The sequence below is a fragment of the Cygnus atratus genome, chromosome 9 (assembly GCF_013377495.2).
Source record: "Cygnus atratus isolate AKBS03 ecotype Queensland, Australia chromosome 9, CAtr_DNAZoo_HiC_assembly, whole genome shotgun sequence".
Taxonomy (NCBI): domain Eukaryota; kingdom Metazoa; phylum Chordata; class Aves; order Anseriformes; family Anatidae; genus Cygnus; species Cygnus atratus.
In genome coordinates this window covers 13,738,303-13,762,968 of record NC_066370.1, presented here as the reverse complement: position 1 = coordinate 13,762,968, position 24,666 = coordinate 13,738,303, and the positions used below count along the sequence as shown (strand labels likewise).

The 24,666-nt window shown below is 57.3% G+C and overlaps 2 protein-coding genes across 2 annotated transcripts in view; both read right to left on the bottom strand.

Moving 5' to 3' along the window:
* Nucleotides 1-24,666, bottom strand: part of LSG1 (large 60S subunit nuclear export GTPase 1) — a 154,326-nt gene that overhangs the window by 48,711 nt on the left and 80,949 nt on the right. The gene's annotated exons all lie outside the window — the stretch shown is intronic.
* Nucleotides 4,998-24,666, bottom strand: part of XXYLT1 (xyloside xylosyltransferase 1) — a 42,253-nt gene continuing 22,584 nt past the window's right edge. The window contains exons 3-4 of the mRNA XM_035544797.2: nt 22,442-22,574; nt 4,998-6,134 (exon numbers count right to left, since the gene is read on the bottom strand). Of these exons, the coding sequence (XP_035400690.1) occupies nt 5,738-6,134; nt 22,442-22,574 (530 nt within the window). The 3' untranslated portion in view covers nt 4,998-5,737. The remainder of the gene's footprint in view (nt 6,135-22,441; nt 22,575-24,666) is intronic.

The following is a 24,666-nucleotide window of genomic DNA, read 5'->3' as shown; positions in this document are numbered from 1 at the left end:
CAAACAGCTCCTCGGGCAGGGGCCGGACAGACAGACCCTGGCTGGCCGTCAGTCCGGCGCTGTGCTGAGCTGGATTCACCTCTGCTCAGGCTCACGCCTGCTCTTGCATCACCACGGGGCTGTATTTTACAAGCAGCTATAAAGGACGCAGAGGGTATCAATTATGGTTTCCAAACAACTGATCCGCAAAAAGCAAAGCTATTTCAGGCAGGATAAATGCCGCCGAGGCCATTACATGTAATTCACGTCTGCCCGCAGCATTCCTGCCCTGCTGACTTGGGAGCTCGGCAGCGACTCAAGCTCCCTGTCCTGCCCCAGATGTGGCTTTGGGGATGGGGGGGCTTCGCTTCCCAGAGCTGCTGCTTCCCCAGCACAACAACATGGGCCCTTTGTAGGGGGGCTCAGCGGGCACGGGCTGCAGAGACCCTCGGGCAGGAGGGGCTGCGGACCTGCACCCTTGTGCCTGGGACCACGGAGCAGTTGTCAGGATCTGTGCGTGATGCTGCACCCAGCCTGGCTGGTGCTCCTGCCCAGATTTAGCTGTCACATTTATTCATTAACAATCCGGTGCTCAGTTTTTACGACAAGCGTATGACTGCCTTGGCACTCCCTCCTCAGCCCAGTGTTATTTAAATGTTTCCTCCATTATTATTCGATAATGCATCCTACTACATATAGCTCTTGAGGGGAGAAGACGATCAAATGCTCCGCACATTTTATATCACCCTTGTTCTTTGCTGGAAGAACTTCACCATAGTGATGACTGGCAGAAGAAATTTAGCAGCATCTGCTGAAAATTTTTTGAGGTTTACAAGTAAATGACTCATGATAGCATATTTTATTGCATTTGGTTTAACAGTGCTGACTTCTTGCATTTCCTACTTCTGCAGTGTCTGCTGCTTTGAAAATGTGAAGCTCGGGTGGGTCAGCGCGGGCACGGAGCGCCAGCCCCAGTGGCTGTTTTACCATCTGGTATTTTCTCCTCCATCAGTTCCTGCTCAGGAGGAGCACTGCAGCCCATACAGCACTAACCACTTCCCAGGACACTGAGCAGAGATGCTGCATAATGGCAAGACTTTCGTTACTGGAGACTGTCCTAACATGGCAGATTCAGACAACGTCTGACTGGTTTTCCTGTAGGCCCATGGGGACTCAGCTCAGCTGCGCATCCTTCACCTGGCCGGCTCTCTGCAACCCCCCTCCAGAGGCGAGGGGCTGTCTCACATGCCCGTACTTTTTCCCTGCTGCTGCTGGTGTTTTTAAGTGCCCCGAATGAAACTTCCCTCTTTTCTGAGCACAGCAGATCTTCCTGGAGGGGTTTGTCTTTGCTGTGGTCCCCAGGTAGCCTAAGAAGTCCTCCAGCATAGAGAAGAGATGAGTTTTAAAGTAAAAAGCAGGCAGGAAGAAATAAAAAACCCTTCCTTCTGATGCAGTGCCTAGAACCGCATGTGCCACAGGCCATCTGCAGGTGTTTTGTTCCCTAGACGGAGACTGTCCCTGCTACCTGAAAGGATCTATTTATCTGAGGAGGGGATATGTTACGACAAAGGCCCCGAGCCTTTCAGTATCTGCAAAATGCACTTACAGCAAGTGGTCTGTAGGAAATAAATGGAGAAACTTCATGCAGTGCCCCTGTGAGTGTGGCTCCGTGTGCAGCCTGTGGCTCGTGCCGCTTTAGGACTGTCACCAGCAGGGTGACAAATTGCTGCTATGGGATTGCCGAGCATCTCTGTCCTCAGGTACAAACCACCAGACCACGGTGGATTCTGGCAGCTCTAAACTCTGCTTTGTTTTGGCTTTTCTTTTTTTTGCTCCCCAACAGGCAAATTGCCTAAATTAACCTTGAAATTTTAGGCACAATGCAGCTAATTCCCCTGAAATATCTCCACAACATCATTTGCTCAAAGCGCTCCCCCCATTAGCAGCTGGTTGGCAAATAAAGAAGTTCCAGCATTTCACAGAGCGAACCCCAACAGCGCCGAAAGAATTAGGGGACCAGGCAGCAATTTCTCAGCAACTAGTAATTAAGCCACGGAGGCTCAAGATGGTAAGAGACAGAGCTACTAAAACCTGGCTGCAGTGCTCCCAAGCCAGGTGCCCCTCTGTGGCTCTGCAAAGCGTTTGAGGGAAAGCTCAGAAAACAGTGAAGCCTACTAAAAATCTGTGCTGAAAGGGAAAACTGCCCATGTCCCAGCCTCCCTGCTCCAAACATCCTCTTTTTTCCCTTTCTGCTTTCCCTTCGGGCAGCTTTAATGCTACCCGCTGCCTTCCTGAGGACAGCGAGGTGGTCAGGGAGCCCCCCTCGCTCTGCTGCAGCGGGCATTTCTTAGGAGGGAAAAATAATAGGTTGGCTTTTTTGTTTTGCAAAGTCAGAAACTGTATCTCAGCGCTTAAGCCTGTTGTTATGTTTTGTGTTATTCTTGGCACGCTGACCGAAGTGCGCTCGGTATGAATAGCAGAGAGCTGCAAAGTAAATAGCGTGTCCTCTGGGAGCAGCGAGCAGGGGAGGGCGGCTGCGTTGCTTAATGGATCACCCCCAGCGCCTGTTTGGGTTAGGCTTACAGTAATTGCTCCCTAGGTGAGTTTATACCAACAATTGATCATTTCAAATGGGAAAGAAGTACAAATGAGTAAGAGAATAAACACTGACAGCATTATGCAACGCAGAAGAGGTGAGCAAAAATCCCATGCAGCTCAAACACGGACCTTTCGAAAGCAAAGCCGAGCAGAGAACAGGCGATGCTGTTTGGTTTACACGCTGCTTCTCGTGAATGCTGAACGAAGCCAAGTCCGGCAAGAAGAGAAACAGAGCTGCAGAGCCGCTTTCCAGCCTGATCTTCTACAAAGGGCTGGACCGTCAGGTCTGAAGCTCCCCCTTTGCAGGAACAGAACCCCCAGGTTTTTTATTTTTCCCTTGGATGAGGCACTAGTATCCTCCCGGGGGTGACGCAGGGTGACACAGCATGATATGGGGTGACACAGCATGACATGGGGTGACACAGCACAACAGGAATGACCCCCGGGGGCTGTGCCCGGCCATGGGGTGGCTCGCTGCTCATCTTGGCCATTCCTCAGCTTTTTCAGCGGAGCCACCAGCGGAGCCGCGCAGGGTTATGTACAGCAGCGAGCGGCTCTGCGTCACGTCCCGAGGGACCGTGTGGGGCCAGGGGGTGAGGGAGAGGGCCCCGGGCACATGCAGCCAAGGCAAGGCGCCGGGACCCGCCGTGTCCCCAGTCACGTCAGCCTGACAGCACCGGGGCTTCGGCTCTCCTTTCCTGCCCCGGGTGGAAACGGCTCCCACGGGAGCCCCATTTGTCACCAGTGCCACCGCCGTGTCCCGGCTGAGTCCTCGCCGCAGTGGCAGTGCCCAAAGGGGTGTTCCTGGGCAGCTGCTCAAGGTAATTGCGGGGTCAATGGGAGGTGCCAGCACGGTGACAGAGCAGTGATGCCAACCACGGGACTGTGACACCACGCCAGGAAGCCCTGCCCTCTCTCTGTTTCGCCCAGCGAGCCCCAGAAAGCACTGTGTCACTGCAGGGGACAGGTGAGGTGCACGTGTCACCCGGGTTGGTGGCCTCTGGGGCTGCCCCAGCCACATGCAAGGCTTGGAAATGCCAGGGGCTGGGGAAACGCCTGCCCTGGGTGGCTCCTTGTCACCCCCGTCCCTGCACCTCGGCAATTCACCAGGCTCGGAGCAGTGCCCGGGCACCTCTCCTGGAGCACCACAGGGAGGAAGGGCCACGGAGACTCCCCAAAACCCAGCTGTGGTGTTGGTGTGGGACAGCGGCAGGGAGCCAGCCCGGGGCTTGCTCTTGTGCAAGCAACCTGCATCAGTCCGGTGCCCTTGTACCGGTCAGAGGGAGGAGAGCCTCCTCCGCGTTGCCAGGCGGTGTTGGTTCATTCACAGGCAGAGGTGAGGTAAGCCAGGGAACTCCTGCCACATGCTGCGCCTGCCATTACTAGGTTAAGCCATAATTAAGTCCCCAACTCTCTCTCTCTCATGTGCATGTCACACAAATGCACACACATACACACACACAGGCACACACCAGCTCAGTTTAAAAAAAAAAACCAAACAGTTCTGGAAGTGTGTTAATGTGCCTGTGCCATCCCCTCCTACAGAAACCTCCCACTGACCCGCAATCAAAGGATTTATTTGGGAAGCGGAGCGCTCCAGCCTGGAGCCTGGCCATTTGCAGCGCAGGCAGGCCCCAGCTCCTCCCGGACAAGCCCCAGCTATGGGGAGTGATGACCTTTTTTAATATCCAGGTGCTACCTGAGAATATCTCTGTTAAGTTAGCTGCCACAGAGAGCTCGGGCACGGTGGCGGCCACTCTCCTGCCCCCCAGCACGGGGGCTGCGATCTGCGACAGCCAGCGATGCCCCAACACACCTCCCCCAGCCGCCTGAAGTTGTAAACCAGCTACAGCCTCTTCCACGTAGCTGGGAGGGGAGAAGCGTCCTTCCTCTGCCTCCTCTTCCTCCCCCTGGGAAACTACTCCTCTGCCCAGGGGCTTGCCGAGTCGTTCTGAAAACCCCAAGGAGTCCAACCTCTCTGCACCACAGCTCTTTCATGGTGAAGCCATCCCGGCGATGCAACAGCCTCGGCTGGTTCCAGAGCTCACCTCAACGCTGCCTTCCCGGATGGTTTGGGAGATGGAGCAGCTGGGGACCGACAGGTTTCAGCCTGGAAAGGGCTTGCTCACACACGTGGCTGCTGCTGGTGCAACAGCATCGCCCGGCCACCATCATCTGTCTCCGCTGGTAGCCACCCCCGTGGCACACACACGCTGGGATAAGCACAGTGCGTGCACAGAACAGGATTCACTGCATCGCTCACTGGGGACAGACGTCTCAGTAGGCGCAGTGATAAGCCACGCAGGGCACCGTTTTCATCTGCCCAACAGGTATGTATCAGCTACCTGCCAATCACCATAAAAGAACACAAAACCTCCTATGGCACAAGACTTCAGTCATGCTGCAGAAAAACAGCCAAGTGGGTTTTGCGTTTGCAGCTTTATTATAGTACAAAAGGTTAAAGGCAAAGCTAGAAAAATGAACCAATTTGTACACGCTCACTGAATGCTTTTAAGACAAGGTATAGCAGTAAAGCTTTTATTGCTAAGGAGAACCAGAGGAAGGCTTTAAAGCTCATCTAGCATTCAATTTTTGTTCACAAGTAACCCGAATTTAAAGCAGCTTTTCAGTCCTTAAAACCCTTTGTGGAATGCTCAAAAGGAAGATGACCTGAGGACAGCGTCTGCTCTCGAGACGGACCAGACTGATGCTCTGCATGAGGTGCAAAACGGGCCACCAAGGAATGCCAAAACAAAACCCAACTGCCTGGCTCTGAAATGTCGCTGTCAGACAGCACGATGCTGCACAGCACCCACGGAGCCAGCCCCTCAGCTGTCCCTACGCCCGGTAGCTGTGGCACAGACAGCACCGTGCACGTGCCCCGAGACCTAAGGTGAACCATGGGAGAGCCAGGAGCTGAGCCCACGCACCTCCACTGTGAACGTCCTGCTGTAACTGCTGGACTGCGCTCTCCTGGAGGGGTGAGACTACAGGCAGTGGAAAACTGAACCCTCTTGGGATCCCCAGGGCTCAGGGATCTCCCTGGGATACAACAGATCAGGGCTGGCCACCCTTCTGGAGGGATGGGTGCAGTCACTGCAGCTCTGTGCAGCTTTCCAGCACTGCTGCAGTCAGAGCTGCTCCTGGAGGAATCAGTGCCCTAGTCTTCAGGGATCGGGGTGTTGCAGTTCCCGTGGTAAATTTTGACCTCACCATCGCACCGAAAGTACTGGTCAAAGACGTCGCTGTACCCGTGGTCCTTCCACCACGTGCAAAGCTGCCGGTTCCAGGTGCAGTCGAGCACGTGGAAGAGCTCTGGGTGCTCCATCCCCACCATGGTGAAGAAATCCTGGTCCCCAAGGTGGCCCTTGAAGCGGTACTTCTCGGTGAGCTTCTGCACCGTGGTGGGCTCCAGCAGCTGGTTGTAGAGCTTGGAGCGCCTCATGGCCTCCAGGTTGAGGAGCAGGACGCCGCTGTTGAAGCCAGGCAGCCCGTCGGGAGGGGGCTCCCCCACCTTGGTGTGGGGGTTCTCGCGGCGGTACTGCCAGAACGTGTGCCTGGGGAGAGAGCAGAGGCAAGAACAGGGGGTCAGCGAGCACAGAGAGCGGCCACCAGCAGTCGGGGCAGGCCTGGAAATGAGAATTGGATGCACCCTGTGAACGGCTCAGAGCATCTCTGAGAACATGAAAGACTGAAATCTTGTGCTGAGACCTGAATTCTCCTCCAGGTATGCCTGCCAGGTACAAGAACAGCTTCAAGAGGACAATTCTTTTCATTCCTAGGGCCATCGCTCGATGGCCAGTTGCCTCGCCTGTCACAGAGCAGACTTCCCACCCACCCCAGGGATCTCAGCACTGTCTTCTGGTGACTGGAGGCATCTGGCCCCCGGAGCAGCCCCATGCCTCACAGGCTGCTCTCTGCCTCCCCGCACAGGATATCGCCCAGACCTCGGGCCACTCTTCTTGCCCTCTCCTAAAGCCTCCTTTGTGTTTCTCAGCATCCTCGGGCGGGTGAGCTGGACACAGGACCCTGTGACTGCTCACATGGCTGTGCAGGGAGAGGAAACCACATCCCTCATCCTAAGATCAGCCGACCACGTGTACCCCTCGGCTGATCAGCACCACGTCCTTGCAGTGCTCCCCTGAGCCGGAAGCAGGAGCTGGCACGCCGCTTCGCTGCCACGCAAGGTGTCCGAGTGAGCCCTACAAAGCAGGTCAGGTCTGTCTGCAGGACACATCTGGGCACTGGTGTGCAGTCTGTAAATTCTGTCAGCACATTTTACTTCTCTCAAGAGCGCTGGGAAAAACACGGAGCAGCAGGGGGCTGAGCAGGATAAAAAGAGAGAGCTGCCCTGAACCACTGCACCTACGATTCGCCGCACTCCTTGGGACCACCGACACGGCCTGTCCTCCTCAGAGCCCCCTGCCTGGGATCCGCTCTGCAGACCCCTGCCAGCCAGGGCCTGTGCCTCATGACATGCCGGTTCAGGGACCGTGGCTCCGATTCAGCCCCGCGTCCTGCGCAGGGACCTCCGCATGCTTCACAGACCTCACGGCACCCGGTCCCTCAGCACCCATCAGGGGTGGAAGCAGCAGATGGGAAGGTACACCCATCAGAGGTACACCAGACACTAAGACAAGGGGTTTGGGTGTCTCTTGGATAGGCACACTATGCATCTTGCGAATTATTTGGCCCTCTACACTGAAGTTCAGCCCGCCCGTGACAGCCGTCCCTATCCTTGTCACCCGTTACCAGAGGAAGGAGCTCACGACCAAGCCGAGCCCCGCTGCACGAGCTGAGGGAGATGACAGAGAAAGGAAAAGGCCGAGCTGTGCCCTGGCGCTCGCTGTCTCTCCCCATGACCGCAGCTTTGGCCCTGCTCCTCCACCAGAGCCCCGTGCGCGGCGCAGGAACCGCTCCCCGCCCTTCACACGGCGAGCAGCCATTAAAACCAACCCTCCAGCAGGAACCGCGGGACGGGAGCTCCCTGCAGAACAAGCTCAACCCCTTCTCCTTCCTGCCAAAAATGATCTCCGAGGCCCAAGCGAGCACGGTTCCCATGGAGACCTTCCCAGCAGCACCCCATTCGGGCAGCCCGCAGCCTGTCCTTCCCAGCAGCACGCTTTGAAGGCAGCAGAGGCGCAGCGCCCCGGCCGGCCCAGCCCGGCTCCCGCGCTTCCTGCGGGGACATTGTTGGCGGCAGACACAATCACAACGCCGAGCCCTGCCAGCGCCGACAGCGATAGCGCGGCCCCCGCTCGCACAAAGGCTCTGCGACGGTAAACACCGAGCGGGCCCGGGCCGGCTCAGCCCGACTGTGGTGGGTACGGGGCCGCCAAAACCCAGCCGGAGACGGGCGAGATGGCTTCGACCGCACCAGAAACACCTCGGGGACTGCTGCATGATCCCCTCGAGAGCTGTGGTTTGGGAGGGCAGGAGCTGGGCGAGGAGCATTGGGGAGCGCAGAGCCCGCAGGGTGCCCCCCAGGCGGGATGCCCAAACACCGCTCACGTGCTCGGCCACCCTGACAGAAGTCCCACCGGGGCTGTCCAGCAGCCCCACGGCAGCCCAGCTGGGGAGCCTCCGCTTACACAACGTCCTGCATTTAATGGAATCACGGTAGCAGAGCACGCAGCGTCGTTACTGTGAGGTGATTACAGGGAAGCGCCACATCAAACCTTGGCCTCGTTTTCAGGCTGTGCAAAAGGGCTTGAAATAAATCCCTCCAAGTAGCAGAAATATTTCTTCTTCTTTTTTTTTTTTTTTTAAAGACACCCGATAGCAACATCTCATTAGTTAAATAAGCACTGCCTTCAGCATCTGCAGCCCTGGGAAGGCTCAGATGCAGCAGTTCTGGCAGGCGTGATCCTCACTAGCTCATTTCCAGCTGCCAAGGAGAACAGTGTTGCAAGTTTAGGAACACACAAAATTAACTCAAGAGAGTGATTCAACTGGGAAAAAATTAGACTACCTAAGCAAGCAGCACAAAAACGTCTCTGGCTCCTTCCACAGCCCCAGGGCAGTGAGCACACCCCACGGTGCACACGAGCTGTTCCCACTTGCAGGAACTGAACTCGTCCCATGCCATTACCCAAGCAGCTTCTGCTGGGGCTGAATCCACCCCCACGAATCGCTTCCATTCGGATGAAGTCTTCTGCCCCCAAGCTGCATCCCCTGCTAGAAGGCCGGGCAGCCGGGAGCTGGCAGAGCTTGCAGGGCAGGGGCAGCCAGGGGGGAGCCCGCGCCCCCCAGCCCCGCTGTCTGATACGGGGGGGGGGGGGGGGCAGCACTGCTCTCTCCTTCCAGCCCTAACACTTCAGGCAGAGCTACACCACGTTTTTGCACCTTGCTGTGAAGTTGTCAGAGAGAAACGCTGCTGCTGTTAGAAAGAATAAATCAAGCCTGCCTGATTCCTCTCCAAATTTGTCAGGCGCTGACCGAAGGCTCCCTGCACCTACACAGAAAAGAGGAATTTGTCTGTACACAGCTTGGATTTCGCACCCAAGGGTGATAAATGCTCCCATGCTCGGAAGCCGAACTAATTCAGATGTAAGAAGATGCAGGGACATCAGCTCCTGGAACAGCTGAAGAGTCCTGATGGGTACTCCCCCACTAGGAAAATGTAAATCCAAACGTTTCGTGAAGGCAGCAGTGTTCAGCTCTTAACACAACATAGCTCGAGCAGTGCTAAGGCTTGTGCAGAGCGCCGACAGTTGCATCCACCCTTCTGGCCTCCTCTCTGGATGCCCTGCACCTTGAGGCTCACTGCCCAGCTGTGTGACCAGCCAAGGCAAGGGCTGGGACTTTGCAGCCAGCGGATGAATTATCCCAGCAGAAAATGTGGATCCACTAATAACGACAACCGGGAGCACGTTTTATATTTCCTGAGAAATAAAGGCAGGAGAATCGAACTGTAAAGCACCAGCACTCCCTTCCTGTTTTCCATTTGGATGCTTCAGATTCAGAACTCTGAAATTTCTCACTTCATTTAGGGTCTTTACAGCGTTCCCTTTCAGCTGGTTCAGGACAGAAAGGGTTTTTCCAAGCGCCAATTTCCCCTGGAAGGAAGACCCAGCTTTTGAACAGCTGTCTCCACGCCTCCCGGGGAAGGGGGAGCGGAGCACTTGCTGCGGGCTCGCAGCCTCATCAGGGACTGCAGGCAGCAATGCTCTTTGCATCTCAAGTGGGGAGACGAGAGAAAAGGGCTCTGCCCGTGCAAGGAGCGGTTCTGTCCTGGGGACAGACACCAGGCCACTGCAAAGACAATCTGTGGATGCTCGCGGGAAAAGAAGCAAAGCACTCCTGGCGTGGCACTAGAGGGAAGCTCAGTGTGCAGAGCTGAGATCCAGCCTCGCACTCATCAGCCTCACGAGCTGCTGGGACGCAGGCTGGTTGGTACACGCAGGTCTGGGAGCAGTTGGGCTGTCCCAGGGGTGAGCAGAGGTTGGCTCAAACCCATCTCTACATGTTCTGCTCTCTCTCCGTATTCCCAGCGAGGCCATGAAAACACTCCTCATGCCCAAAAAGCGATGAAAGCGACTGGCAGAAGGGAGAGGGGGGGAGCAGAGCCCCAGAGGGAGGTGCCTTTATAGCTCCAGAGCAACACAACTCGTTACCCGCTTCGCGATCCTTCCAAAACCACACGCTGCCCGAGCTGCTGCCAGGCTGCCTGCAAAGGGACGAAACGGCAGCCCCTGCAAGTGGCTTGCTCTAACAGGAAAAGCGTCGGGGCCCCAGCCCTCGGCACCACCCAGCCGCGGCAGCACGCTGCAGCTCCCGGCCCGGCCCCGTGCAGGACGGCAGGTCCCTGGCGAGTGACTCAGGCTCTGAGCAACGCCGTTCCCCAGCGGGCTGCTGCGTGATGGCCGAGCCAGGTAGCAGCGCGCTGCTGGCTGTGGAGAGACGAGACGAGAAAGGAGCACAATTGTTCCAGCGCTTCCTCCCGGCCCCGGCCGGGGCTGATGTGGAAAAGCCATCGTCTGCCTCCAGCACGGCGCGTGCAGGAGGTGGACGGAGCCGGGGATGGGGCTGGGGAGGACGGGTTGTCCCCCGGGATGCGGGGCCGGGGCAGAGCTGCAGGATGCGATGAGCACAGAGAGGCGCCGACGGCTCGGGAACCTGCCCCAGCACCGCGCCACCACCTTCCCAGCGCTGGGCTGAGGCCAAGTGAGGGAAGGGTGTTTGGGCAGGACTCAGCTTTCATCCTTCTAATGGTGGCCTTCCGTCCTCTCCTTCTCCAGGGACCAGGATAGAGAAGAACTTGGCTGAAAGGTGCCTCCAGGAGTGTCCTCTTCTTCAGAGGAGACAGGGCCAGGAGGAACGCAGAGACCAGCCAAGGAGCTATCCCAGCCCGCACCCCGCTCTGCTCCCTCCCGTTGGAAATCACCCAGATCAAGTTTTGGCAAAACACTGGGACAAAATCCCAGAGGCTTGATGAACAAGCTGCCAGGACCCAGGGAAGGGGCTGCCAAATCTCAAAACAACCTTCCACTAAGGAACCAAAGCCTGGGTCTGCTGTGTCCATCCCCAGCTCCCGCAGCGGGGGAGCAGCCTGGTCAGGGCAGAGGCGTTGGGCAGTGTCTGAGCTGCCAGAAGACCCCCGGCTGGGAAAGGGGTGCCTCCTGTGATCCCCAGCGGGTGCTGCTGGCAGCTACACCCTGTCCCCTGCTGTTTTTCCTCTCTAACTGAGCTGCCCAGCGCCCAGTTTTTGGCCGCACCCTGCGTGATGTTCTCTGTGGTAAACGAAGCTGCAGGTGCTTGTCGATGGGGAAAGCGCACATGGGCTCATCTTGGCGGTTCTGGAAAAATTGCATAAGCAGGTGCTCCGCAACAATGGGACAAGCTGCGTAAAACACACAGTTCCCCCAAAACACAGGAAAGGCAGAACTCGGTGAATCACACGGCCCACGTGGCAGGGTGATACCTGCAAAGGCCAAGGCTGGGCACCGCCCCGGCAGGATGGAGGGGAGGGAAGAGGCAAGAGGGAAGGGAAGGCCAACCCAACACATGGGCTCACAGAGCTGTCCCCACGGAGGCTCACGCAGGACGCTGGGCCCCGCAAGCTGCTCTGGGGGCAGACCCCACTTCAGCCAAGGCAGGGCTGAAGCCACCAGCAAGCAGAAAGCTGCCAGCACAGCCAACACCGAGGCTCCACGTGCCCTCCTCTCTGCAACACCGCTGGCCTTGGCGCTGGGGAGGGCTCAGTGCCCACACCCCCGGCAGCGAGAGACCTCCAGCAAGGACAGGAAGGCAGCCCCGAGCCCCCGGCTGCCACCGGGATGAAAAGCAGCAGGAAACTGCTTGCTGGGAGGAGGGGAGGAAAAAGGAAGAGAAGGCATTTCAGGCTTTTGTTAACCACCGGTCTGACCATGGCCCCTCTACAAGGGAGGGGAAAATTCCTTCCCAACGGTGACCCCGGGCCCCTGACACTGTAACAGTTTGGGGCCGTGGCTGCCAGCGCCCGCCTGCGGCCCTGCTGCCCCTGGGCTAGCAGCTGCGCCGCGCCGAGGGGCTCTGCTTTGAGGCGCTGTTTATAAACAGAGCCTGCGTGTGCTAGGAAACATCTGGAGAACAGCACTTCCAAGCATTCAAACGCAGGGCCCAGGCAGCCCAGATAAAAAAACACTTCCACCAGGACTTCCCCTGCTGGCCAAGCGCGCGCTCCTCCGGCCTGACCTCCTCCCGCGCAGCCTGCCTCCCTGCCTCCCCGCCAGCGGTCATGAGCCCTGACGGAGCAGCTCCAAAGCTGGGCCACGGCAAAACTGCTGGAAACCGCGGCTAAAAGAGCGGGGAACCGCTGCTGGCAGACACGGCAGGGTCAGTGCACCCAGCCGGCGACACCCTGGGGCGGGCTGGCGTGCCGGTACCCAGGGGAGATGGCAATGCCCATGAGGCAATGCCCCGTGCAAACGGCGGTGCTGTTTGAGCAGAGCCCGCCCTTTGAGCCTAGCTGCTCCTGAGCAGACAGGTGTGTGTTTAACCCGTCACACCTCTGCACAGAATTGTCTTCTGGTGTCCTCAGCACCATTTGGCTGGTGCTGCCGCCGTCCCTCGCTGCCAACCCGCAGGCGGCTTTCCCACCTGATCCTCAGCAAGAGGTAAGAGTGTGGCCAGGAAACCTCCCCGCAGCCTCCTCCTCCTCTTTGCTAAACCCGGCGTGCGGTAGGCAGCCGGCAGAGCCAGGTGCCCGGAGGGGAGCACCCGCACAGCACCAGCACAGCCCCGGCTGCATCAAGGGACGCTCCCCTTCCCCACCAGGGTGCTGCCAGACGTCGGCCAGCAGGAAAAGTCCTGCTGCCCAAGGAGGCTTTGTAACAAAGTGGTCCCTGTCGCTAATTGCTTATTTCCCACGTGCAAATGTTAAACCCTTTAAGGAGCTGAGGGGGCAGGTTCAGTACCAGCCTGGGCCGGAGCGCCTTAGCTCAAGCTGAGCAGCTTGTGTAACCCAGGAAATCCCAGCTTCGCCCTGCTGGGGAGCACGGCTCGCCCAGGGGTGTGCAAGAGCCGCAGTGCTGGGGTACTGCCTGCTCTGGAGGTAAAAACATCACCCCGGGGCAAAGCAGGTGCCTCCAGCCCCTCCATCCAGCCCACACACTCCACTGCCACCATACCTCACCTGGAAATCCTGGTGAATTGATGCATCGAGTTCCTCAGTGAGGTTTCAGTAATTCCCTAATAAATCTCCCATGTAATGCACAAAATTATGTCTGTACAGAGACGGTCTCTACCGGAAGGCAGTCTGCATGCCAAACTCGTAAAAGGCCTGTTTTGGGGCAGGAAATCCATTCTGGATGATTGTATTTCTGCGTGGACGTAACAGTCCAAAAACGGGCTCACTGCAATGGCTAATAAGTAAACTACCAGAGAACGCAGCTCATCATTTGGTGGTTAATGAGAGCACGGTTCTCCTCTACCAAACGTGCAAAGCGCACACTGGCCTGCTCGGGGTGCTGCTGGCCAGGAGCACGCTGCCCTTGCTCCTCTCCCAGCCCTCACCTGCGCAGGGCCCCGCGCTCCCCACGCCGCTCCTGCCGCCTCGCCGTGCTCCTGCGGGGCTGCTCCCTGGGGATGGGAGCTGCAGCCTGGCAGGATGCGGCTGGAGGGCTCACGCCAGCTTTTTTTTTTTTTGCTGCCAGCACCACTGTCCTGCACCAGCACCACCAGGCTGGGGTGGGATCCACGACCCCAGAGAGGCAGCGATCACAACCATCCCCTTCCCATTTCGTGTACACTCACCCTGCTGCTGGGTCCCAGGCTCTGCCCTGCAACTGTAGTCTCTGCTGGACGGGGACAGTGGCCTCACCCAGGAAAAGGGCCGAGAGGCTGAAGGACTGTGGAGCTGCAGGGAACCTGGGGGAAAGCCGCAGGGATGTACCGCAGACAGGGCTTAGGGACACGGGGACCCTGCTGCAGACAGCACAGCACAGCACCCTGCGGCTCCGTTGCAGGCTCTCTCTGACCGAGGCCACGCTGAATTTATGACGTACCGACTGCATGGTGATCTCACTGCTAGACAGAGCCTTTCCTGGAGGTCCTGCAGGAAGCCCCTGCAGCGGGACACCCCGAGCCCAGCAGGAGGGAGCTGCTCCCACCCCTGGCCACAAGGAAGCCCAGGCAGCGACCGCAAGCCCCTGCCTCGTCCTCCCTGCGGCGCTCAGGCACGTGCTCCCGGGGACGGGCACTTGGGTGCCTTACCCTGACACACCCAAGTGTTGCGGTTGTTCAAAAAAAAACACTCGTTTGTCATGCCCCTATCTCAGAAGGCACTGGAATACGACCAGTATTATTAATAGCTTTAATCCTACTCGATGCACATTTGTGGTTGTTAGATCCTGTCAGGTTTATTCATTATTTTAAATGATACTTCAGCTTTGGTTGGTAATGGGAGTGAGTGCAATGGGGCTAATACATTAGTGATGTGCACAGATGTAAGCAACGAAAACCTTTACCTTCTGGGATTTCAGATATCAGAAAGTAACGCTAAATTCCCGAAATCAATTCTGCTGCCAATTCCTTTCAGGTTCTGCTTGTTCTGTAATTTTGGCTTTTTCTTGGTAGCAATTGCCAAAGAATTCCTAGAATCGTTTCACCCTCGCATCAAGCAGCAGCACCTGCTACAAATCAATTCAAAGCCTCAACATGGTTTCAAATCTGAAGTGCAAAGGGTTCGGCTTGGCTCTGGCTCCCGGGGCTGTGCGCAGGCTGCCACGAACCATCAGTGCCCCTGGCAGCAGTGGCATCACCACGCCTAGGGGCACAAAGGAAAGGCAAAGATCTCCTGCCTTCTCCAAGAGGGCACTGAGAAGGACAGAGCTCCCTGCTCCCCCCGAGCAAAAGCACTTGGAAAGGTGCAAAGCCTCCAAATCGGAGCACCCTGCCTGTAGGAGGGGCCCACGATGCCAGGAGGTTTCTGGTTGTCCCCAGCCGTGTAGGCCCAGCCGGTTTGCTGGTAGAAGTGCCAGGGTTTCCTCACCCCTCCAGCGGCAGAAGGGGCCAGGGAGGAAGCAGAGTGGGGTCTGGCCCTGGCAGGAGCAAGCACAGGCAGAAGAGCACAAACAAAGCCTGTGTGACCACGCTCACACCACACCTACAGGGCTCCTGCTTGGCCACAGCCAGAAACAAAGCTTCTCGTCCTCTTCCCTTCCATGAAAATGTGTCCTGTTTGAGCTCTTCCTAGGTTTTAGGCAGGAGCAAAGACAAACGGCCTGGCAGCCATAAAAGGATTCAAGTGTAGATCCTTTGCAGTCCCTTTGATGTAGATAGCCCTTCCTGCATGACAAACTTTTATAATTTCCAGCACTGGATTTCCAAGATGCCTTAGGCTTTTATTAGCTTCTTGGCTAATAAAATAATAATTCATCAGGGCCAGCAGTGAGGATCTCACCCCGCAATGCCAAGGGGGGGTCTCGTGTGTGTCTGCTGTGACATTGGCAGCTCCAGGCCCCCAGGGACATCCAGCACCAGCGGTCAACCCCAGCGCTCCCTGGCTGCGCTGCCTGGATGTGGAGAAGAGCCACCAGTTGCCCTGTGCCAGCAGGCTGCTCCACACGCACCTGCGGAGGTTTTGGGAGGTCCAGAAGAGCAGGGTTAGGTGGGGACAATCCCTGCCATGGGCACACCACACCTGCGGCCAGATCTCAGAGCATCTCTGCGCCGTGCTTTGCAACCACCGCAGCCAGCAGCCGGCACTCCCAGGCAAGCAGAGGGCTGCCGGGGAGGCTTCCAGGTCCCCCTCGAGCAGCGGTGCTGCACCCCGTCCAGCCCTGGGGCGCCATCCCCAGTCTGAGGCTGCTGAGGGCAGCTGTGTCACCAGTGCCACCAACCTGCTGCAGCTCACACGCCGTCGGGGTGATCTCTCACCAGGAACCTCAGGTTTAAGCCTTCTGTAACCTGAACACTTCTGAGAGCGTTCAGAACATTTCTGGGAGTGCCGCGGCGTCTCCCTGCTCCTCTCAGCCGAGGGGCTGCTTGGACGCTGCAGGTTTCTCCCTTGGGCACCTGCCAGCGCCCAGCTGCCGTGCCCGGGGACATGCAGAGCTGGCAGGTCCGGGCTGTGGCATCCTCCTCCCCCAGACGCCCTGGCCATGTGCCGGCAGAGACCCGTGCCGTGCCTGCGTGCACGTGGGCGCGCCCCAAGCCCAGTCCCTGCAGCTCACGCCTGATCGTGCCCCATCCCCTCTTCCAGAGGGGTCACAGTCGTGCCAAGCCATCCATGGAGAGCCCCCAGGGTCCCGTGTGTCCTGCCGGGCTGCTCCCCAGGCCAGGCACAGATCTGCTGCACGCCCTGGGGACACTTTGCCTGCCCACCTGAGAGCCTGCGGCAGGCTGCATCTGCAGCGTGTGCCTGCACGTTCCTTAGCGGGGCTGCTGACAACCGAGCACGGGAGGGTCTGTTCGGGATCTGGCACGGGAACCCCAGTGCAACATAAACATTTATACAGTACATCACCACCTGCCCTTTGCAGTCTGGTGAGCAGGACGCTGCCAGCACGCTTCAGTAGCTGAAACACTGCAGGGGACAGCAGGGTTTTTAATTAAGATTATGACTCCGCAGAAGCACTTGCTTGCATGGGAAGCCTTTTGAACCAGACAAACTTCAGATGCAGATTCTAATATTTCCATAAAACCATTGACATTGAAGCATGAGGTCCTGCTCTCAGCCACGGCCGGGCTCCCACGCAGGCAGGCACACGAGCAGACAGACGTCGGTGCTGTGCAGAGGCTCCGGCCGCATCCTGAGCAGGAGCAGGAGCCATCCGAAAGCCCGCAGGTGTGCAAGAGCCTAGAGCACAGCACCGAGTGTCCTCAGCTCCCTTGGGAGCAGGGGGTAACTGCGGGTACCCAGCCCCTTGCAGGATGAAGTCCTGCCTCTGCAGCAACTAAAGCCCAGCGTTTGCGTTGCGGAGGGACAGGGGATCTTTTTGCTCACAGCAACACATTTGTCCAAGACAAACAGCGCCCGGGCATTGTTTCAGCATGAGTCAAACGCATGGAAACACTCCAGTGCCATCCTGTTTTGCTGTCTGGAGGTTTCCCCCTACCTTCAGGATATGCCGACAGGCTCTGGGACATTTCCTATCTCCTGTTCTCTTGCTACCCCGTTTCCCGTAAGCGCCTGCATGCAGCGCTGCTCGGAGCGCCGCCGCGGCAGCCGAGCGTCGTGCAGTCCCAGCCCGTGCCTGGAAAGCACAGCCTGCAGCCCGGCAGCGGGCAGGCAGCCGGAGGGAACAGCTCTGCCTCCCAGAAATGGTGTATCACTTAAAAAAATGCCTGCGTGCACACATTTGCATTCTCTGACAGGCCAAATAGGTAGTGAGCATTAAGACTGAGCATCTAACACGGCGACCTGATGGATCTCCATCTGTCTTCCCACCACCGTGTAGCCAGGGGAAGAAGGCATATGGAGCTTTCGCTGTCAGTGAACAGCTCCCGTGTGCCTGCCAGCCCGCAGCTCTGAGAGCAAGAAGTGGCTCAGCACAGCTCCGAGCTCCTTGCTGCCCTGCTCTCACCTTCCCGACGTTGTGCCCCATGCTGCCTAGCCTGCTTCCAAGCCCTCAGTGTTCAAAGCGCAGCCGTGGTTCACGCTGCTCCTGCAGAGCCAGCCCCACAGGGGACAACCCGGCCCCGAGTGCTGCGTGGAGCACACCTCCCGTGCTGGGGAGCAGCTGCAGGGCACCGGCACCTCCAACCCCACCGCCTCGCTGGAGGCATTTCGAGCGTGGTGGAGGAGCAACACCGCGATAAATACCCTGGGGCAGAGCTGGCGTCACGGAAAGCTGCACCAAGTGGGGAGAGAAAAGCAAGGGGTAATCGGGAGACCCCCCAACGGCCCCCATTGCCCAGCAGCACTCCCCCACCCCCCAGCCGCCTTTCCAGCGGATGCTCCCAACCTGCGTGCGTGGCAAATCGCACGGCTCAAGCTGGCACCTCCGCTTCACGCCTAGAACACATATTTAACTTGCTAAAAATATAAAAATAGCAAGGACTTTTTTACAAAGACACTCATGCTTTGCCAGCTCGTGTTTTTTTGCCTGGAAGTCCTTTTAGGAAGGAGGCGCGAGCCTCTTGGCGCAGGGAGCCCTGCGGGGGAGAGGCGGCGCGTTTGCACAGCTCACCCCATGCGGGGCGACCCGGTGACAAGAGATGGCAGGAACTTGTTTTCACGTGGAGAGCAAAACAGCACAACAAGGACAGCACAACACAGCCAGAAGTGACCCAGCACATCAAAGCTGCGCCGACAGCAGGCTCAGCCCCAAGCGCAGCACAGGACTGTTACTGCTGGGCTGCCTCGAGCCCCCCGCCTGCAGCAGGAGGCCACGGGGCAGGCGTCTGCCTCAGGTCAAATAATCGTTGTACAACGTTGTTCAGCCCCGCCTTGCCCCTGCCGTGCTGGAGATCTCCTCCTTCAGCCGAGCACCCCGCAGCTTCACTTGGTACCCCTTGGCATGCCCCCTTCTACAGACCGCCTCCAGGGAGCCAGCCACCATCCCGGCTCTAGCTATGCACAGAAATATTGCAAAGCTGATCCGTGCCCGGGCAGAAACGTGGAGGAGTAGCACCTCGGGCTAACTGCAGGCAGAGAAATGCTTCCTTCGCCCCGCTCACTTAACTGCCACAGGCTGTGCAGCTAGCAGAAGGGACCTGGCCTGTTGGGCAAGGCAGGCTTAAGCTCACAATCCAGCACAGCCCCAGCATGGTGCTCAGCTGTAGCTCTTCTCTCTCTCTTCTATTTAAGCCCTAACAATTGGATGTAATTAGCTGGGGCTGGATTTACCATTCTGGGCACCAAAATCCTGCCAGGACACCCAAAGCGGATACAGGAGCCCTCTGTGCTCTGGGTGTGGTGTTGCCTTTCAGAGAAGACACCTCAGCTTCCCTCGGTCCCCGCTCTCTGCCAAGCCCGCGAGCCAGGAGGACCCCAGAGATGGCTTTTCCCAGCCAGGCACAGTGGTGATTTCTGCAGCACGAGCAACCAGAAACACTCTCGTGAGTATGCTCTCATTTGGCTTCTAGGAAACGATCAGTGGTGATTAATAACCACATGGGACACCAGAACCGAGCAAGGCTCTCAGACTGGAGACACCAGGACAAAACTTGTATCCTAATAACAGTGCTGTACAATTTGCTCTAAAGCCACAGTCCTGGGAGAAGCCGTGCAAACTTCAGCTCCATCCATAAATCACTTAGAAAAAAAACAAACTCGTGTTTGGGAACAACCTTATATCATCGAAATGTCGCTGAAACCTTGGTGGAGGGTGCAGAAAATGATGTAACTTGGCAAGCTCTATCCCTTTCCACTGACAATCTGTTTTCTCATATGTTTAATATAAAGAAAATGGGAAATGTCCAAATCCCTTTTCTCTGCTCAGCATGATTCACTACCTCTGCTCCTGCCCGCGGCGTGACCTTGCTGGGTGTCGGTCGCATGTCACCGCTGTGACAGGAGGGACTGGGTCCCTCCTGGGGACAGGGCTGTGCTGACCACGTTCGTGGGCTGCCTGGGTCTCGAGCGAGGAGCAGCACCACTGGGTGCCACGGGCACTGCTGGCCAGGGAGAGCACGGCACAGCCCGGCCGAAACGTGAGGCAAACGGTGGGGACGAGGTGCGGCTGTGAAACACGGCCAGAAGGGATCACGGCCACGCTGGGGCCAGCGGAGAAGGCAGCTGCCATGGGAGCACTGGCCCCGGCCACCTCCATGTGCCCGCCTCCGCTAACGAGGAGTTATAATTAGCCAGCAGCAATCCCGCTGCTGTGTCAGCAATCCCTGTGCACAGTGAACATCTGGTCTCCCTCACGTGCCCGTCACAGCCCTGCTCCCCCGACACGAGGGATGCCTGAGCTTCTGCACAGGACACCAGCTTCACCCCCTGCTCCGCAGGTCAGCGCAGTGATGCTCTCCGTTCCTGGCCTCCAGCAGCTTGCAGGCAGCTCTCCGGCTCCTGGAGAAGCGCCTGTATGGCTGCTTGGCCAGCAGTCCCCTCGTGGTGCACTGCTCTCAGTGTCCAGCCTCGTCACACCCTCCGGATTCCTGCAGGAGGCCGTCCTGCAGCAGGCGCGCACAGCGCACCCTGCCCTCTGCTAAGTCACACTCGCTCCAAGCTCAGCCTTTGCCTAAGAGCGTTGCTGGACATGTCTTAGCAGGTTCAGTTATTGATCTCCTTATTAAGGCTTCCAGTAGGGAAAGATAAGGCAGAGAGAGCTCTTAAGCTTTTTTATCTTTCTCTGAGAACATTCCCATTAGGATTAGCAAATCTGGCCAGGCTATCTCAGACTCTCAAACTCGGCTCAGCTGAAAAGTCATTAAGGCATCCTGAGTTCACTATCTGATTCACCCTGGATTAAAACAAAAACAGAGGTTCATCCTCGGCAGGATACATGTTAAATTCAATCAATGTATTTAAGTACCACCCCGAGCTGATATCTGATCCCACTCAGCACAGCACCTGCTCAAACACGAACCTATTTCCAGCCGTACTATCCCCGAGGGCTAGAACCTCCTGCGATGCTCGAAAACAGCTCCAATTCACCCCTCCTCTAACTCAGTCCAACTGCGTTGCATGTGGCGGCTCGGGGAACAAAGCGAGCGGCAGCAGACGGGGTTAAGGAGAGGCCCCACGCTGGGGCTGCGTGTTACCAGCAGCTTTTAGGGCAGAAAGCTGGGGCTGACTTTTGCTGAAGACACGTGTGCTCCGGCTGACGGCAGAGCCGAGTTACGGACCCCAGCAGAACGGCACAGTGACATGTAATTAGTGCTCACCCCATTGCCCACCACCCCCTGCACCTCACACCCCACGTGCCACAGCACCTTCGCCCCTCACTCTGCGAGCCCTGGCAGAGCTGTGAGCGGCCCACGGGACACACACCGCCCGGCTCCACCGCCCGGCAGCCCCTCGGTGCAGCACTGGGGCTGGTCCTGCAGCACAGCACAGCGTGAGCGGCCAGGAGCCCGCAGGTCTGCGCGGGCATCAGTCAGAGCAGAGCCCTTCACCTCCCGCCGATCCTGCCCAACGTCTGTGTGTGAACAGAACCCCCTCCAGATTGCTCAGCCGGGATTTTGCCTAGCGCACGTTTCACACCCGGCACAGAGAGCACGAAGTAAATCCTCAAGCACAGCTGGAACGAATCCACCGCCAGCACGTTCAGAGGTGGTGGCCAGCTCCGGAGCTGCACACGACCGACGGGACAGCAGCGCCCAGCTCCCATACCGGGAACGGTGCAAACAGCTGAGCCAGGTCTGGCTGCTGCTTTCAGGACCTGGAGGTCTTTTCTGGGAGTGACGAACTCCCAAAGCCTCCATCAGCTCTGGGAGAGACCAAAACATCTGCACAGCACACCATAGGACTGCAGGCGTCCCTGCCCATGGCAGGGGGGTGGAACTAAATGATGTTTAAGGCCCCTTCCAACCCGAGTCATTCTGTGACTCTATCTGCACGCTTGCAAGCCCAGGTCATCAAGAGAGGTCCCCCCTCAGGCTTCTCTGGGTGAACACCTCTTCAATACAAGGTGCACTGCAGCTGGAAACAGCACCTACTTGTTCCTTAACTGCCAGGACAAGCAGGGGGGCAGATACTGAAGGACCCACAGCTGCACCATCTGTGATCTATGTGACGGGACATCCGTCTCTCCAATGTGCTGGTCATCTTTGGCATTTCCCAAAGGTTTCCTCACACGTAGCTCAAACTCACTGCAAGCAATGGTAGAGCAGGCAGACTGCTCCGCTTATACCACATGCCAGTGGGATTCCCTGAATGCTAGCTCAGATATTTTGTGGAAAACATGGGTGGAGAGCAAAGAGGGAAGCTGGATAGCAGGATGCAAGGCAACCACACTGCTCAGAGCCAGGCCTCAGGCAGTGCCAGCCGCCAGACCGCACGGTCACCTTCATCAGGCTAACACGATGCACAAGTGTGGCTGAAAACGCACTTGTCCCGGGTCCACCTGGAACAGGAGGTGTCACCTCTGCATAGGCAGAGCAGCATTATTCACAGCCAAAACCTCCGAACCCCAACATGCAAGCTGACACGCCAAACTTCAATCAGAGCACCTGAACAGGAACGGCTAGGGAAACACACCTCTAACAGGTATTTTGTGCATCTATTTATGGATTAGGCACTCGTTATCAGGAACTTGGCTCTGACAGCCTTGTGACTGTGTGAGAACAAGGAAACCACAGTGGTACTGTACACTTTGTTCAGACTGGCCTGCAAGTTTCAGATTAAATTCCCCTGCAGGGATTACAGCAGGAAGACTGCTTCTCCCCAGACTTTGTTCCAAAGGCTGATCTGAGCTGAACAGAAAATAAGAAAGCCACCCGCTGCCCATCCCCTTCTCCCCACGCTCGTGCCCTGGGCACGCTGCTGTACCTGTACACCGGCTGCATTTCCCTCGCAATCCCGATGACAGCTCCTTCCTTGAAGTTGTCGAACTCCTCAAACAGGTCTCGGATGTTGGTCTTGTACTTCAGGTCCAAGTCTACCTGGATGATCTGCGTTATTTCTGAAAGCACAAGGAGGAAAAATGAGTAAGGCAAGACAAAATCTTGACCAGCCATTACCAATGGCGAGGCGAGGAATTACACCCACCGCGGATCTGGTGGGGTCAGCCCAGTGGGCAAGACTCAGCTGATTCAGGGCAAAAGCAGCCTGGCTGCCGCCTCTATCCAAAGCTACCAACCTTCACCCATCACAACAGCACTTACCAGTTTGTATTTTAGGTATGACTGAGTTATGAAACCATTTCCGGTAACGTTCTGTTTCTATCAACCCCCTCCTTTCTTCCAGAAAAAATGGTTTTGCACAGGATTGAAAAAAGCAAGTAGCAGCTTCAACGCAGCCTCTCCAACGAGTATTTTCTCCCTTTCTGGAGGTGTCTCTGCAGAGGCAGCCACACACCAGCCCGCACTCACCTTACACTATGTACTTCGAGAAGCACTACAATCTCACCAAGTGTTCCCCACCTCCAGCCCACGCAGCCAGCCCTGCCTCGAAGTATGAGAGCAATTCCCACTGCAGACACTGTCAGTAACTCAGGAAGGCGCACTGCACCTCAGGGGCACCTGCACAGGCCCACGAGCTGCCAGGGGCCTGACATGGGCTTCCCCACCTCCCAGCCTCGCCTGTGTGCTGTGAGAAATGGGAGCCCGTGACGGGCTCCTCCAGCCCTGGGCAAAGCCGTGGTCATCTTCTGGCCAGCAAAGCTCAGCCCTGCCTGGGAGCCGTGCCGGCACGCAGCGAGGTGTGCACAGCACGTCGAGCAGTGTCCCACGGCCACCGCGTCAGGTAAGGTCGCAGCTATTTATGTGCTACGAAAGCCAAGAGCACGTTGGCCGGGCTGCTCAGCACTAACTGGATTAAAAAGACGGTGTCAACCTGTGTCAGTCCCCGCTTACCTCGTGCAGGTGCCACCACAGCTTTCTGCAGGCCAGATGGGTCTTTTATTACCACTATTTCATGGCAATTAGCAAACGAGGCCCTCATCCTTCCTCCTGCCAGTTATTTCCAGACAGGAGGACGTCACCGTGCTTGCCACCCCTCTCCCCACCAGGGCTGCAACATCGGTGAGTGCCCAGGACCCAGGAGGCTGGTGCTCTCGGAGAGCCTCCTGGTGTGGGGACAGGCAGCCCGGTGTCGCCGTGCTGCTGGAGGCAGGAGGAAATCGCTCGGTTTTCAGCCTCCAGAGCAACTGTTGGGACTGGAGGCCCAGAGCCGCTGACAACAGCCAGCCCCACGCAGCTACCCGCCAGCACAGGAACCTAACTGTTCCACTCCAGATGCATCCATCACTTCACGTTTGTTTCATCCAACCACTGGGCTGTGCAGCGGCTCCGAACTTTTTTGCAAATCCTGCCTTAATCCCGGGCTCTCAGCACTTGGCCATATCTAACACGCTGTCCCCAGTTAAGAAGGAAAAAGCCCCGTGAGGTCAAGCAAGAAATATACTGCTTAGTCAGTGAAGTACCCGAGCAGAAAGATAAATCACACAGACACAGCACCTGAGCTACAATCCAAGCTGTATCTCAATTTATTTTCTTAACGTTCATCATTCTCTGCCTGCTGAAGGGGAAGGCTGCACTCCCTTCAACCTGCAGAACGGCAGTCCCCAGGCCCACCTGGTATTTACCAGCACCCTAATCCTCTGTTTGCAAAGATTTAAAAGCCAGGCGGAGTAATTCACTACAGGCTAAAGCAGGTCTTGACCTGAAAGCAATTTCCCTCAGCCTTCCTAACTGCCTCAGAAATGCTAGCACAATTCAGGCAGACGAATAGGCAGGGCGGAGAATTTCTGAAACGGGGACGAGACGTGTATCCCAAACACCCAAATCTAATCCCCATTAAAGCTATTCCGAAGCTAAGCCTGAACCCCCCGAGCAGTGCAAAACCCCAGATCTCTCGCACTGCTGCCCTCGAGGACACCCAGACCTGGCCACAAAGCCACGTCTTGCAGCTTGTTCCATCTCACACCGCGGAGCAGTTGTGCCGCTCAGCAGACAGACATCCCAAAGGAGAAATTCATCTCCCAGTGCAACGCGAGGAGGCACAGCCCCCAGAAAAAGCTCAGGCGGCACCAGGGAGGGGAGCCCAAAGCGTTA